Source organism: Pristis pectinata, chromosome 1 (assembly GCF_009764475.1).
Source record: "Pristis pectinata isolate sPriPec2 chromosome 1, sPriPec2.1.pri, whole genome shotgun sequence".
In the NCBI taxonomy this organism is placed as follows: Eukaryota; Metazoa; Chordata; class Chondrichthyes; order Rhinopristiformes; family Pristidae; genus Pristis; species Pristis pectinata.
The window spans coordinates 38,788,899-38,804,999 of record NC_067405.1 but is presented as its reverse complement, the minus strand read 5'-3'; the positions used below and the strand labels follow the sequence as shown (position 1 = coordinate 38,804,999).

Below are 16,101 nucleotides of genomic sequence, written 5' to 3'. Positions count from 1 at the left end.
ACCTGTACTGCACTTTCTCTGTAGCTGTTACACTTTATTCTGCATTCTGTTATTGTTTTATCTTGTACTACCTCACTGCACTGTGTAATGAATTGATCAGTATGAATGGAATAAAAGACAAGTTTTTCACTGTACCTCGGTACACATGACAATAATAAAACAATTCCAGTTCCTATTTGGAATATAATTGGCAGCTCAAGACTGTCCATCCATAAAGTGCAATGAACTATCTGCACCACAGCATTGTATTACACTGCAATCTACATGACCTGCATATTGCCCTCATGGTTACATTACTGTTAAGCCAGGGATCAACCCTGATTTGATGAAGATTGTGATAGGGCATGCCAGCAGTAGCACCAAGCAGACACAAAAATGAGGTGCCAACACAGTGATGTTGCAACAGTTATTTGCAAAATATTAAATGCAATAAGTAATAAATCACACTAAGTGATCCCACAACCAGTGGATTAAATCAATACAGTTCTGCTGCAATCAGTAATTAATGGTAGTGGGCAATGTCAGGGAAGTCAAAGAAATTCCCAGGCTCAACAATGATGGAAGTCAATATGAGCGTCAAAATCGAGTATTTACAGCAACTTTAGCCCAAAATTTTAAATAAATCATTCATCTTGGCTTTATCCTTGGGTCCTTGTCATCATGGAAATCAGTTCTGAGCTAATTTATATTCATTTCATATAGTAAGAAGAAATGGGTGAGAGCACTGGTTACAGCAAAGGCATTGGGCCCCAGAACATCCTGGCTGCTATGATGAAGAGTTGCCAGTTATGTCCTGGCCGCAAAGTAGGACAAAGCTAAATCAGCCAACTAGTTTACCTTTGTTATCAGCAGAGTTATGGAAGGCATCGTTGATAGTTCTGTCAAACAGCACTTATTCATTAGTAGCCTGTTAATTGACAGTTTTGAAATTTGCCAGATCTACTCTTCTCCAGACCTCATTACAGTCTTGGTTCAAATGTGGATGCAAAAATTGACTTTCAGAGGCAAAATGAAGATGACCGCTCATGATATCAAGGCAGTATTGTGCCAAATGTAGCATTAAGAAACCTTGGCAAAATCAAGATTGATGGGAATTGAAATGGAAACTAGACACTAGCTCGAATCATACCTTGCACAAAAGAGAATGGTCTGGGTGTTGAGGTCTGAATTCAAGACAGTATTTCCTCAGGACAATTACCTAGGCCCAACCATCTTCAGATACTTCAATAGTTTTCATCATAGGGTCTGAAATAGTGATGTGCACTGATGATTACACAATTGTAACCCTTCAGAAATTGAAGCTCATGAATGCAGCAGGACCTTGATGACATTCAGGAATGGTCAGTGGGAAGAAACGCAAAATGCAAGCAATGACCAGAGAGAGACTGTAACTACCTATCCATAATTTCATTGACATTACCATTGCAGAATCCTCCTCCAACATTCTGGAGGGATTATGATTGACCAGAAGCTGTGGATACAAAAGCTGGTGGGGGTGGGGTGGTGGTTGCTGGGTATCCTGATTCCTCAGAGTCAATTCCTGATTCTCAAACTCTTCTGTAGTGTGGTGGGCTTCTGTTAACTTGCCTAGATGAGTAGAACTCTAACAATAAGAAAAGTAGGCTGTTTGATTGGCACACTATCTACCATTCTAACTATTCACTCCCTCCATAACTGGCAGGTGAATGTTGTAGCATGTTTCATCTACAAATTACATTCTGTTGCTCACCCAGGATACTCTGATAGCACTTCCAAAATCTGAGAACACCATCAAGAAGAACAAGGGCATCAAGACTGCATCTGCATCAAGGAAGTATGGTGTGTGACTTGAATGGGTTCCCCTTCAAGTCACACACCATATTTCCTTGGCAATATACACTTTCTTCATCTCTTCATCTCAAGGAATTTACTCCCCATTATCATTTAACATCTTCTACCGATGTCTTTTACCAATGCACCATAGAAAGTATCCTATCTGGATGTATCATGGCTTGGTACGGCAACTGCTCTGCCCAAGACTGCAAGAAGCTGCAGAGAGTTGTGGACACAGCCCAGCGCATCACAGACACCAGCCTCCCCTCCTTGGACTCTGTCTTTATCTCTCGCTGTCTTGGTGTAGCAGCCAGCATAATCAAAGACCCCACCCACCTGGGATATTCTCTCTTCTCTCCTCTTCCATCAGGTAGGAGATACAGGAACCTGAGGGCATGTACCACCAGACTTAAGGACAGCTTCTACCCCACTGTGATAAGACTATTGAATGGTTCCCTTATACAATGAGATGGACTATGACCTCACGATCTACCTTGTTGTGACCTTGCACCTTATTGCATTGCACTTTCTCTGTAACTGTGACACTTTACTCTGTACTGTTATTGTTTTTACCTGTACTACATCAATGCACTCTGTACTAACTCAATGCAACTGCACTGTGTAATGAATTGACCTGTAGGATTGGTTTGTAAGACAAGCTTTTCACTGTACCTCAGTACAAGTGACAATAATAAACCAATACCAATACCATCTTCAGAAGGATTGCAGTTGTTTACAAAAGCAGCTGGTGTCATCTTAACAAGCACAGTTAAGATGGGACTTGCCAACAATACTCAAACCCCATGCTAAAAATATAATGCCATAGCTATTGCATTGTGGAAAGTTACTTTTATCAAAAGTACATTTACATATTTCCAAATTATTACTTTCTAGAATTCTTTAAGCGACAAAACAACTGTTGAAATTTTTCACTTAGACTGGTACCTCATTTGGCACTCGGGATGTGTTCCTGAGGACAAGAGGACTAAATAACAATTTTTAGAGTTGATTCAATAAGTACTATGCACTCATTGTCGGAATGCCAGTAACACAATACATTCCTCATTGGCTGAAGGAACAAGAACAATGTGGCACTTGGCAGGCTGGTAAGTTTTGCTGGGTTTTTTTTTCTGTTTTTTTGGTATGTTTCAGTATATTTAGTTGGGAGTACTATAAAGTGTTAGTGCTTTACAGGGCAATGCTAAGCAAGGTAGCAAGATAGTCTGCAATGGTAATAAGAAAACAAATTCATTTTAAGAACCTAAGTCTTTGCTGGGTCAGAATTCTATAACTCTGCTTAATATGACTGAGAAGATACCTTCACCACCATATCTGACGTGGTTCATGAAGGCTAACTGTTATCATCTTGGTGCCAGTTCAGGATGGGCATTATAGCCTTGCCAGCTATGCCTAGAATTAATAAATGTTTGAAGGAGTCTAGCATGCATACAGGTTAATCTGAGCAGCTCCATAAATTAAAAAAAAGCATTTGTTAATAATGAACATTCTGAAATAAAGCTTTTGGGAATTCAAAAGCCATCTATGAAAAGCAACGGTTGTCAAATATGAACAGGGTAAGTGGCATGGCTATTTCAAGTAATGAGACTATGAAGTAATGATCATAGGAAGTTGTACAATATTTTTTGTCATTCTCTTGACATTGCAAAACCAGTTAATGCCTTTGAAGTGTGCTTAGTGTTGTTTATATGCAAATGAGTTAGTAATGTTCTTTCAACATCAGTAATACTGATTAGAGTAAGTAAAATGCTGTTACGAGCATTCATGGTGTTTTAAGTAGGATCTTTTACGTTGACTTGGAACAGTTGTTCCAATAACATTCAAAGAACAACACCTTTTGATTTTGTAGACAGCATTAGTAGCTTATAGTGTCTTGAGGTGCCTGCTGCAGGTACTCCAGGTCTTGGAAGTGTATCTTAAGGCAGGTTTACTGGTAGATAAAGAGTTTTATGCCAGGTTTGAGGTCTTGATTTTTGAATAGCCTTTTCCTCAATTGACTATTGCCAGTTTTGCTTTCGTTACATTTTATAATCAGTGGCTTGGACCAGTTTGGAGATATTTTAGTGAAGTATTTTGGATTTTTTTTCTTCTCTTCTTCGTAGATATTCTCATTTCAATATTTAAATGTAGGGTATCAAAAGGAGACTTTGGAGTAATATTCTGTTTTTGATACAAACTGCAGGTGAGTCGTTTGTTGATTTTGGGAGGAGCCAGCGTGAACTACCGAACTGAGGTCTTAAACAATGCTCCCATCCTTTGTGTTCAGTCGCACCTTGGTCATCAGGAAATGGTAAATCTACTGCTTGAATTTGGAGCTGCAGTTGACCACGTATCTGAAAGTGGTGTTACAGCCTTATGCCATGCTGCAGCCACAGGGCACCTGAATATTGTGACTCTTTTGTGCAAGAAAGGAGCTAAGGTAAGGGAGCTGCTTATGGACGTTAATTTCCTTTAATTGAGATTTGTAAAATGGATCTGAACTAATTAAAACGAAACTATATAGAAACATAGAAAAACTACAGCACAATTCAGGCCCTTTGGCCCACAAAGCTGTGCCAAACATGTCCCTACCCTAGAAATTACTAGGCTTACCCATAGCCCTCTATTTTGCTCAGCTCCATGTACCTATCTAACAGTCTCTTGAATGACCCTATTGTATCTGCCTCCACCACCATTTCCGGCAGCCCATTCCACGCACTCACCACTCTGAGTAAAAAAACTTACCCCTGACATCTCCTCTATATCTTCTCCCCAGCACTTTAAACCTATGTCCTCTTGTGGCCACCAATTCAGCCCTGGGGAAAAGCCTCTGACTATCTACCCTATCAATACGTCTCATCATCTTGTATACCTCTATCGGGTCCCCCCTCATCCTCCGTCTCTCCAAGGAGAAAAGACCCTCAACCTGCTTTCATAAGGTGTGCTCTGCATTCCAGGCAGCATCCTTGTAAATCTCCTCTGCACCCTCACTATGGCTTCCACATCTTTCCTTTAGTGAGGCGACCAGAACTGAGCACAATACTCCAAGTGGGGTCTGACCAGGGACCTATATAGCTGCAACAATACCTCTTGGCTCCTAAATTCAATTCCCTGATTGATGAAGGACAATACACCATATGCCTTCTTAACCACAGAGTCAACCTGCGCAGCCACTTTGAGCGTCCTATGGACTCGGACCGCAAGGTCCCTCTGATCCTCCACGCTGCCAAGAGTCCTACCATTAAGACTATATTCTGCCAATGTATTTGACCTACCAAAATGAACCACTTCACACTTATCTGGGTTGAACTGCATCTGCCACTTCTCAGCCCAACTCTGCATCCTATCTACGTCCCTCTGTAACCTCTGACAGCCCTCCAAACTATCCACAACACCCCCAACCTTTGTGTCATCCGCAAACTTACTAACCCACCCCTCCACTTCCTCATCCAGGTCGGTTATAAAAATCACAAAGAGTATGGGTCCCAGTACAGATCCCTGAGGTATACCACTGGTCACCGACCTCCACTCAGAATACGACCCTTCAACAACCACTCTTTGCCTTCTGTGGGCCAGCCAGTTCTGGATCCACACTACAATGTCCCCTTGGATTCCATGTCTCCTCACCTTCTCCATTAGTCTCGCATGGGGTACCTTATCAAACGCCTTGCTGAAATCCATATACACTGCATCTATTGCTCTCCCTTCATCAATGTGCTTAGTCACATCCTCAAAAAATTCAATCAGGCTCGTAAGGCAGGACCTGCCCTTGACAAAGCCATGCTGACTATTCCTAGTCATATTATACCTCTCCAAATGTTCATAAATCCTGCCTCTCAGGATCTTCTCCATCAGCTTACCAACCACGGAGGTAAGACTCACCGGTCTATAATTCCCTGGGCTATCCCTACTCCCCTTCTTGAATAAGGGAACAACATCCGCAACCCTCCAATCTTCTGGAACCTCTCCAGGTCTCCATCAATGACGCAAAGATCATGGTCAGAGGCTCCGCAATCTCCTCCCTCGCCTCCCACAGCAACCTGGGGTACATGTCATCCGGTCCCGGCGACTTATCTAACTTGATGTTTTCCAAAAGTTTCAGCACCATCTCTTTTCTAATATCTACATGCTCAAGCTTTTCAGGCTGCTGCAAGTCCCCACTACAATCCCCCAGATCTTTTTCCATGGTGAATACTGACGTAAAGTATTCATTAAGTACCTCCGCTATTTCTTCCAGATCCATACACACTTTCCCACTGCTGCACTTGATAGGCCCTATCCTTTCGCATCTCATCCTCTTACTCTTCACATTCTTGTCGAGCGCCTTGGGGTTTTCCTTGATCCTGCCCGCCAAGGCCTTCTCATGTCCCCTTCTGGCTCTCCTAATCTCTTTCTTAAGTTCCTTCCTTTTAGCCTTGTCCAGATCTCTAACATTACCTAGCTCTCTGTACCTTTTGTATGCTTTTCTTTTCCATTTGACTAGATTTATTATAGCCTTCGTACACCACAGTTCATGTATCCTATCATGACTCCCGTCTCATTGGAACATGTCTATGCAGAGCTCCACGCAAATACCCCCTGAATATTTGCCACATATCTTATGTACTTTTCCCAGAGAACATCTGTTCCCAATTTAATCTTCCAATTTCCTGCCTGAGAGCCTCATAATTCTCTTTACTCCAAGTAAATACCTTTCTAGCCTGTCTGTTCCTATCCCTCTGATTCCTATGATTTTCAGCATTTGGGCTGATGTCCTCAAGGCACAAGAAGTTATAGCAGTTAAGAGGAAGCCAGTGATATACAGTATAAGGAATTTATTTAAAACTGCAAAACACAGCATTTTATTGTGCCTTAAGATTAATAAATGAGCAATATTTTTGAAATATGGTATCAAAGCACAGAAGGGCTAATATTGTTCATTTATACATATTTATATGTAGCTATATTTTATGGGCTGGAATTTGCTGAAAAGTAATGGTTTATGAAAAATCATCCAACAACTAATGGCAAGAATGAGATTCAGTGTGAGTTGGGAATTGGCATCATGCAGGGCTATTTTCAGTACTCCATGACTGGCTTTGTAAAAATGGCATCTTGCCCTTGATTTTCTTGTGAGTTCCTTGAAGGTGCTGCATGACAACATTTAATGGCCATTAAACTTGCCATAGAGATTGTGTAACAAATAACAAATGTACTGTTTTAACAACATGATAATTGCCAAATAATTCACTAAATGAAGGACTGAGAATCTGCACTGTTAACCTTTCACCTTCTGGTTCAGAGGTTTTGAATGGTGGGCATTAATTGTTGCAGAATGGCTAGAAGTGTGCTGCAGGTCAGTCACCATTGGTGGAGAGAGAAACAGACTAAATGTATCAGGCCTTGAAACTTCAGTAGTTCCAGCATTTTTTCTTGTTTTATTTTTAAATAGAAATGAGGTGCACACAACTGTCCACAGTAGTCAGCCTGGGGCCTAGTCTGTAATTTTGTAAAGCTCCAACATGATCTCTTTTTTTAGTCCATGAATATCATAGGTTCTTTAAACAACAGTACCATATTGTTTCACGAAGGTCCAAAGCTCTTCTACGCACTTCAAGATCTTGCCATTTATTACTATTTTTCATATAAATCCTCCTCCTTTCACTTCACTATTCTCCTCATTTAGCTTTTGGATACTTTTTGCCATCTTGTCCATATCATCTTGAAGCTTATAATTATACTACCTACTTTCCATTTTGCTGGGTTTACTAGATATGTATGTGAAGATTAGATCCATTCACTGATTTGATTTGAAGTAGCTGCTTTGGATCACCTAGGCAGCAGCAAAACATACATCAAGCTGCTGTTTATCAATAACAGCTTGGCATTCAACACCATCATCGCCTCAATATTAATAAACAAGCTTCAAAACCTGGGCCTCTGTACCTCCCTCTGCAACTGCATCCTCAACTTCCTTATCAGGAGACCTCAGTCAGTGTGGACCAGTAATAACATCTCCTTCTCACTGACAAATCAACACAGGCACACCTCAAGGATGCATGCTTAGCCACTACTCTACTCTCTCTACACTCATGACTGTGTGGCTAAGCACAGGCTCAAACACCATCTATAAATTCGCCGATGATGATAATGTTGTTGGTAGAATCTCAGATGAGGGGCAGGTAGGTCAGTGGTGGAAAGGAGTGAGCAGCTTCAAGTTCCTGGGTGTCAACATGTTGGAAGATCTTTCCTGGGCCCAACACATTAATGCAATCGCAAAGAAGGCATGCCAGTGGCTCTACTTTGTTAGGAGTTTGAGGAGATTTGGTATGTTGCCAAAGACTTAAAAATTTCTTTAGATGTATGGCGGGGAGCATTCTGACTGGTTACATCACAGCCTGGTATGGAGGCTCCAATGTACAGGATCATAAGAGGCTGCAGAGGGTTGTACTTTCAGCACAACTCTCCCCACCATTTAGGACATCTTCAAGAGGCAGTACCTCAAGAAAGCAGCATCCATCACTAAGGACCCTCACCATCAGGACATGCCTTCTTCTCGTTACTACCGTCAGGGAGGAGGTACAGGAGCCTGAAGACCCACAGTCAGTTTAGGAACAGCTTCTTTCCCTTCGCCATCAGATTTCTGAAGGGTTCATGAACCCATGAACACTACTTCGTTGTTCCTTTTTTGTTGCACTGTTTATTTTGTAATTTTATGTCTTTTGCACTGTACTGCTGCCCACAAAGGAACAACTTTCATGACATACAAGTCAGCAATAATAAACCTGATTCTGATTCATTGTATTGAACCTTGTGCAATCTTTGCATACAAAGTTTTTATCTAGTTCTCGGGAAGCATGACTAATTATATGAATGATCTTTGCTACTTGGTGGGGTGGAGGAGATAAAGTGTCTGATGAAGCTTTAAAAAAATACCATTGTTTTAATTTTGTTAGTTTTGTATAGTGTGAAATGGTATTTATTCATTGTCTTCTGAATAGGAAATGAGGGAGTAATAGCTCTAAAGAGAACATGTCCTTTCTGAATCTCTTAACAAAATGCAGCACAGTGGTGCAGCAAGTAGAGGTGGTGTCTCACAGCCCAAGAACCCAGACCTGATCCTGACCTCGGTACAAACTCCATGCAGATAGTTCCCTTCTCCCAGGTTTTGCTGGGGACTCCAGTTTCTTCCCACATCCCAATGATGTGCTGGTCAGTAGGTGGGGGAACGGAAGAATTGGGGGGTGGGGGGGGTAGTTAGCGAGATTATGTGAGAGTATAGATTACAGGGAAATAAATGGGGAATTAGGATTTATGGGATTCTTTCAAGAGCTGCTATAAACTTAGTGGGCCAAGTGGCCTTGTGTAGTTTGGAAAATAAGCCAAGGTATAATGATATGCAGCCAATGCAATGTACAAATTTACATTAGGTAATTGGCAATGACTGTGGTTCAGTATTGGGATGGTTAGTAAATTGTCATGACTGTATTACTTGAGAACCAGAGGAATTTTAAGTTTAACATTGCAAACTAAAATTATCAGTTGTGTTGATGTTCACTACTTTTAACATCTATTTATATTCTACATATCACCTGCAATGTTTTAATTAATGAATATATAGTGAACTATTCCAAGTTAATTTAGTGCTATTGCTAACACAGTGAAGCAGTTTCTTGTGGTACCATGATTTATGGATGCTTTGGAAGTATATAAATGATTCATCTAACTGTACAAGTTTAGAAGAAAAAGAACTTTGATTACAAGGATTTAGAATTCAGTTTTATGTGTGTGATATCAAAACACACATTTGTAAAAGACTACTAAGCAGATAAAAATTACCAATAATAGGACATTCATGTATGTAAATTTTAATATATTCCACGTTAGTCTTTTGAAAGCAATGTAATGTGCAGTTTTGTATTGAAAGTAACATAAATGTTTTAACTCCCAGGTTGATTGCATGGATAAAAATGGCCAGTGTGCATTGGTTCATGCTGCTTTAAGAGGTCATCTTGAAGTTATTGAATATTTACTCAAAGCAGATTGGACATCAAGCATACAGCACCAGCAATCTTTCAAAAAAAGTCAAGCTCTTCAGCAAGCCCTGATTGCAGCTGCAAGCATGGGACACAGTGAAGTAAGTTTTCAGAAATCGTTAAGTTCACTTGTTTGCACTATACACAATTATAATAGACACTTTGAGGAATATCTATCTAATACACTGTACAGCATTTGAAAGTGAAACCATTTTAAATCTTTGGATGTCATCCTTCATTGGACGATCCTCCTGGAGGCCCTGTTAAGGAGTCTTAGAGTTGTACATCACAGAAATGGGCCCTTTGCCCAACTCATCCAAGCTGATGAAGGTGTCTTTCTGAGCTAGTCCCATTTGCCTGCATTTGGCCCATATCCCTGTAAACCTTTCCTATCCATGTACTTGTGCAAATGCCTTGTGCACATTGTAATTGTACCCACCTCTACAACTTCCTGTGACAGCTTATTTCATATACATATCGCCCTCTGTGTGAAAAACTTTGCCTGTCAGCTCCCCTTTAAATCTTTCTCCTCTCACCTTAAACCTATGATTTAGACACTCCTATCCTGGGAGAAAAAAGCTGTGACCATCCATATTATATATGTCCTCATGATTTTATAAACATCTATAAGGTCACCCTTCAGCCTCCTTCGCTCCAAAGAAAACAGTCCCAGCCTATCCGGTTATAACTCAAGCCCTCCAGTCCCACCAACATCCTTATGAATCCTTTCTACATTCCCTCTAGCTTAATGACATCCTTCCTATAGTATGGTGACCAGAACTGCGCACAATATTCCAGGTGAAGTCTCACCAACATCCTGTGCAGCTGTAACGTGACATCCCAAATTTTGCACTGTCTCCTTCGATGAAGGAAAGCATGCCATGTGCCTTCTTCACCACCTCGTCTACCTGTGTTGCCACTTTCAGGGAACTATGTACTTGTACTGCTAGGTCTCTTCTACAACACTCCCTAGAGCCCTGTTATTCATTGTGTATATCCTGCCCTGGCATGAGCTCAGGTTAACTAATTGATTTTTTTTCATATGGAATGCTGGAGCTCAATTTTACTGAAGTAGGGCTTGTATATGATACTCTGAATTGTCAACTACCAAATTTATTTTGAAAGAGTCACCATTGATGGCTCTCATAAGTTGCCTGCGGGTGTTGATGTAGCTAAACATAAAATAAATAGAGATCAGGGAATAAATTTATTTTATTATTGATAAGTATGTTATGCTGTATATATCAATCCATAAAAATTAGAAGAGAAACTTCTTGCTCAGTTTTTTCACAAGGCGCTAAAGGATGAGGAGAAGCAGTCTGTGTTTTAATTTGTACGTGCATGCACAGCAAAGAGGGAGGTGAATAGCTTTTCAAGATGGGTGAGAAAGAAGAGCATCCAAATATGAATTTTGTTATACTTTATTTGTCGGGAGCTATATACAGTCTGAATGACCAATAGCACTCAAGCAAGCTGATGATTTTATGAAGATATAAATGGTTGACTTATCATCCATTTGCTAGTCATTCACTTAAATCCTTTAATGGAAAACTTCTTAAACATTGGAAGTAATTTGAGTAAATTATATTTAATTTCACAAGTAAGTGCTTCCAATTTTTCTGTGCTATTTATAGGTTGTGAAGAATCTTCATGCTCTTGATGGTGAACATAGAATAGACATCAATAGCTTTGATACTCTTTGGGGTGAAACAGGTAATTGATTTTGTGTTTCCATTATAACTCAAATGTTGCATGTTGAAGGATTATATACATTTTTATTATTTTATAAAGGAACAAGTTATTCCTTATTACTTTCAATTCACTTTGTAGTTGATCATTAATGATGGTTACAGATGTAGAGAAAGCTAGATAGTGATATTGAACATACTTCAACTTATTACCTTAAATATCAGTGACCTTCATGTAATTTCTGTCAACAATACTTAAACATCCACTAGACAAAATGGTTGTACTTTGTTTTATTAAATTTGCTAATTTGGTCTGTTTATACTGATCCAAATAAAAGTAATTTCAATCAGTTACTGTCATTACAAGTTGGAGGTTACAAGAAGGCATTTCTTTGTACATCTGATAATTAATGAGTTGAGTTGCATGAATAAAAATCAAAATCACAATTGTCTCTAATGTATAAATTTTTCAGGAAAAATATGAGAGATGAAATGAGAACAGCAAAAGATGATGTGAAAATCTAATTGAAATGTTCAGAATTGAAGAGTTTTGATAGATGTGGAAAAAAATATTTCCACTGCTTGGTCACCAGAGAATGTAAATTCAAAATAACTTACAAAACAGGAGGAAGAGAGGAGAGCTTTTTATTAAGGTCCGCTTTGATGCTGAGCGCAATGTTTGAAACGCTTATATAAGCATATTCACTTGCAGCACTCAAAAGGAATAGGATATATACACAAGACACAAAATTCTGCAGAACAATGAGGAAAAGTAAAGAAGTGGGACAAACTGGCTGTATCAAATGGTGGCCTTACTTATTTTGTAATTTCATTTTATGCCAGTAATTCTTTCCTCCACCCTAGCTCTCACAGCAGCAGCAGGAAGGGGTAAATTGGAAGTATGTAAACTTCTTCTGCAACAAGGAGCTGTGGTATCCCATCCCAATCGAAGGGGTATTTCTCCAGTATTTTGTGCAGCGAGGCAGGGCCACTGGCAGGTAAAATGTTTTGTGTTTGTTGCAGTAACATTTTTATTTGCTTGCAATAATTATTTTTATTGTTCAATATAAAGTTTTTTTAATATTAGCAGATTTTAAATTACTGTAGAAGTCCCTGTTGCTTATAAAAGTATGTGTCGATTATAATGGGATTTGCACACCACCTGTTTATCTGAACAATTAGTGAAATGGTTCCAAAATGTCAACAGCACTGCAAAATATTTGGCATTCTATAATTTCTTTATTAGAAGTACATAATATTGAACATTTAAAAATATACTTGAAATTGTTAAAGATAGAAACAAAATAGAAGCACTTATATGGCTTTAACCTCTTCAAATTGGTTCCATCATACAGCATGTTATGGCTAATCATCCACTTCAGTGCCGTGTTCCTGCCTTCTCCCCATATCCCTCTGCATTAAGAAATGTATCTACCTACTTGAGAATATATTTAAGGACTTGGTCTCCACGGTTTTCTGTTGTAGAGAATTCCACAGACTCACCACCCTCTGGGTGAAGAAATTTCTCCTAATCTTGGTTCTAAATGGCATGCTGGACACTACGGCCCTCGGGAACATCCTTCCTGTATTTAGTCTGTTTAGTTCTGTTGGAATTATATTGGGTTCTATGAGGATTCCTCTCATTCTTCTATATTCCAATAATTATAGGTCTAACTGACCCAATCTCTCTTCGTACATTGGTACTGCCATTTCAGGAACCAGTCCAGTAAACCTTTGTTGCATTCCTTCCATGGCAGGAGCATCCTTCTCAGATAAGTCTTCAGCTAAGTCCCATGCTCAGCAATCTTCTGCTGATTTGTCAATGGCCATCATAAAGTCAGAAGTGATGAGGTTCATTTTTATTGACAGCTCCTCAAAAATGAAGCCCTATGTGACTCCATGAGCAAGATCTAGACAATGTTTAGGCTTAGGCCAATAAGTGGTATGAGATTAGGTAACTACCTCCCATTGTCATGTGATGGCGTTATTATTGTAGAATTCATGTCAGTTAACCATTCACCAGAGATTCAATTGACCCAGCCACGTAGGTGCTATGTTAGAAATTGAGAAAACTGAATCAAATGACGAGTCTCCTGACTCCCAAAGCAATTTCACCATCTCCAAGGTTCACATTGATAGTATGATAGTCTATTTTCCGATTGTCTGGATGAATGCAGCTCCAAAAAACGTTCAAGATGTTCAGTATATCAAGGAAGAAGCTGTCACTGTCACTGGCTCTGCCCTCACTGTCTTAAACACTGTGGCTGCATTGTGTATAATCAACAAGGTTCACAGCAGCAACAGTTCACTTCTTCAACAGAACTTCAAACAATGGCATCTACCAGATGGAACAGCAAGGCAGAAGGCACCTGGAAATTCCACTGCCTGCATGCAGTCTTTCCTGACTTGGAAATATATTGTCAATCCTTTATAATCAGTAGTTAAAATCCTGGAAATCTCTATTTAATAAAGTTGTAGAGTACCTTCATAATCTATACACAACCCAACAGGCAGCTCATGAGCATCTTTTCAATGGCAGTTAGGCATGGGCAATAGATGCCAGTCTCACTTGCAATGCACACATCCCATGAAAGCAGCATTCTAGGCAACTGCACCTGAGCAAAGTGAGTGATTATTTCTGTCCAAAATACCTAATGCAATAAATACATTCTAGATGACTGTGGTTGAGATGGAAAACAGCATAATTGGCTGATTTTAAACAATTGTTCAATTTTGAATTTGAGCATTTTAAGTACTCAGGACAATAATTCCAGTGGAATGTTGATTAATTCATTGTCTTGAAAATTTAGATTGCTGACCTATTGTTTCGGCATGGTGCTGATGTGAACGCAACAGATAAGCAAGGTCGTACACCAGTTATGGTGGCTTCCAGTGAAGGACATGTGAACACTGTTGAATTTCTACTTTCTAAAGGTAAACTAATGTCAAACTAATGTTAATATTATGGAATTACATTTTTCTTTGTACCAATATTCTATTTGGTTTTGATCTTAGGTGCTTCCATATCTTCAGTAGATAAGGAGGGGTTAACTCCCTTGAGTTGGTCCTGCCTGAAGGGGCAAAAATCTGTGGTTCAAACTTTGGTGGAGAGGGGTGCATCTATTGATCACACAGATAAGAATGGTCGCACTCCTCTAGATCTAGCAGCCTTTTATGGAGATTCTGACATTGTGAGTACCATCAAGCTTTGTTTGACATACATTCATTCATCAAGTTTTTTTAAAATGTCATCACTGCAAAGGATCATTTGACTTTTTCTATTAGAAGTGCTATATTAATGCATATTGTTTCTGGATGAATAGTCTGCCAAGCTCAAACTTGAATAATGTCATGTGCAAAACACCAGAGGCTAACTGGCCTGCATGACTGCAAGATGTAAATATCTTTGGGAAAGACAGAGGAGGGAAAATGGGTAAAAGGCATTGGTTTTAATTTTAAGAGATTATTAAAATTGAGTTTGGATGTTTGCCAAGCTATGTAGGGTCAGTAGCAACTTAACATTTGATGGAAAATAATGACAGTTACTAGATTTCAAAAGGAGAATGAACAATCAAAGTTTTTGCAGCAACAAGTTCCAAAGAAGCGGGTTGGTGCAACTGAAGGATCTTCCACCAATGATCAGTTGGAGGGATAGCATGGAAACACAGATAACATCGAAACACATTGTGATCAATCCAAAGTAGACTAAAAAGGATATAAAAACTTGTTGTTTTGCATTCATTCTTTGAAAGTATATGACTTCTAGAAATGCCAGGATAAGCTGTAAAGATTATATCTAGATATATGTTGGGCACTAAATGTAACTGAACATTGCAGAATCATATAATATGGAATTAAATTCATACGAGCTCTATATAAGACTAGTTCAACTAGTCCAACTCCCCTCCCTATCTAAAAGCCATGGGGAAAAAATATTTCAGATACTTCTCCAGCTCCCTTTTGAACACTAGAATTGAATCTACCTCCAATGCTACCCCAGCAGTACATTCCAGATCCCAACCACTAATGTTTTATTTTTAATATTCTTGTGTTATTTTTGATTTTCTTGTCAATTACATACATTCCTTGCCCCTTAGTTATTGACCACACTGCCAGTGGGAATAGTTTCTCTCCATCTATTCCTTAATGATCTGAAATACCACCATCAGATCTCTTTGCAACCACTTCTGTTACAAAGTGAACAACCTCAACTTCTCTAATCCATCCATATAAATCCCTTATCTCCTGAAATATTTTGGTAAATCTTTTTTGTAACCTCTCTAAATAACCCATTACAATTTCCCTGAAGAGTTGTGCTGAGAACTAGATACCACTCCATTTATGGCCTAAGCAATGCATTAAAAAGGTTCCTTGTGACATTCTTATTCTTGTACTCTGTGGCTCTATTTGTTATGCCCAAGGTCCTGTATGTTTGTTTTCTCTTAACCACTTTCTCAACCTGCCCTACCACTTCCTATATCCTAGAGTGCTAAAGCAAGTGGCCCTGGAGATTGTGGATGCATTGGTAGTCAGCTTCCAAAATTCTTTAGACTCTGGAGCAGTTCCTATACATTGGAGGATGTCCAATG

At 39.4% G+C, this 16,101-nt stretch overlaps 1 protein-coding gene across 3 annotated transcripts in view; it reads left to right on the top strand.

Annotated features, from left to right (window-relative positions):
• Nucleotides 1–16,101, top strand: part of tanc1a (tetratricopeptide repeat, ankyrin repeat and coiled-coil containing 1a) — a 115,243-nt gene that overhangs the window by 72,551 nt on the left and 26,591 nt on the right. For all 3 annotated transcript variants that reach the window (XM_052025217.1, XM_052025300.1, XM_052025382.1), the window contains 6 exons: nt 4,013–4,249; nt 9,740–9,925; nt 11,459–11,537; nt 12,377–12,510; nt 14,323–14,446; nt 14,528–14,703. In XM_052025217.1, the coding sequence (XP_051881177.1) occupies nt 4,013–4,249; nt 9,740–9,925; nt 11,459–11,537; nt 12,377–12,510; nt 14,323–14,446; nt 14,528–14,703 (936 nt within the window). The remainder of the gene's footprint in view (nt 1–4,012; nt 4,250–9,739; nt 9,926–11,458; nt 11,538–12,376; nt 12,511–14,322; nt 14,447–14,527; nt 14,704–16,101) is intronic.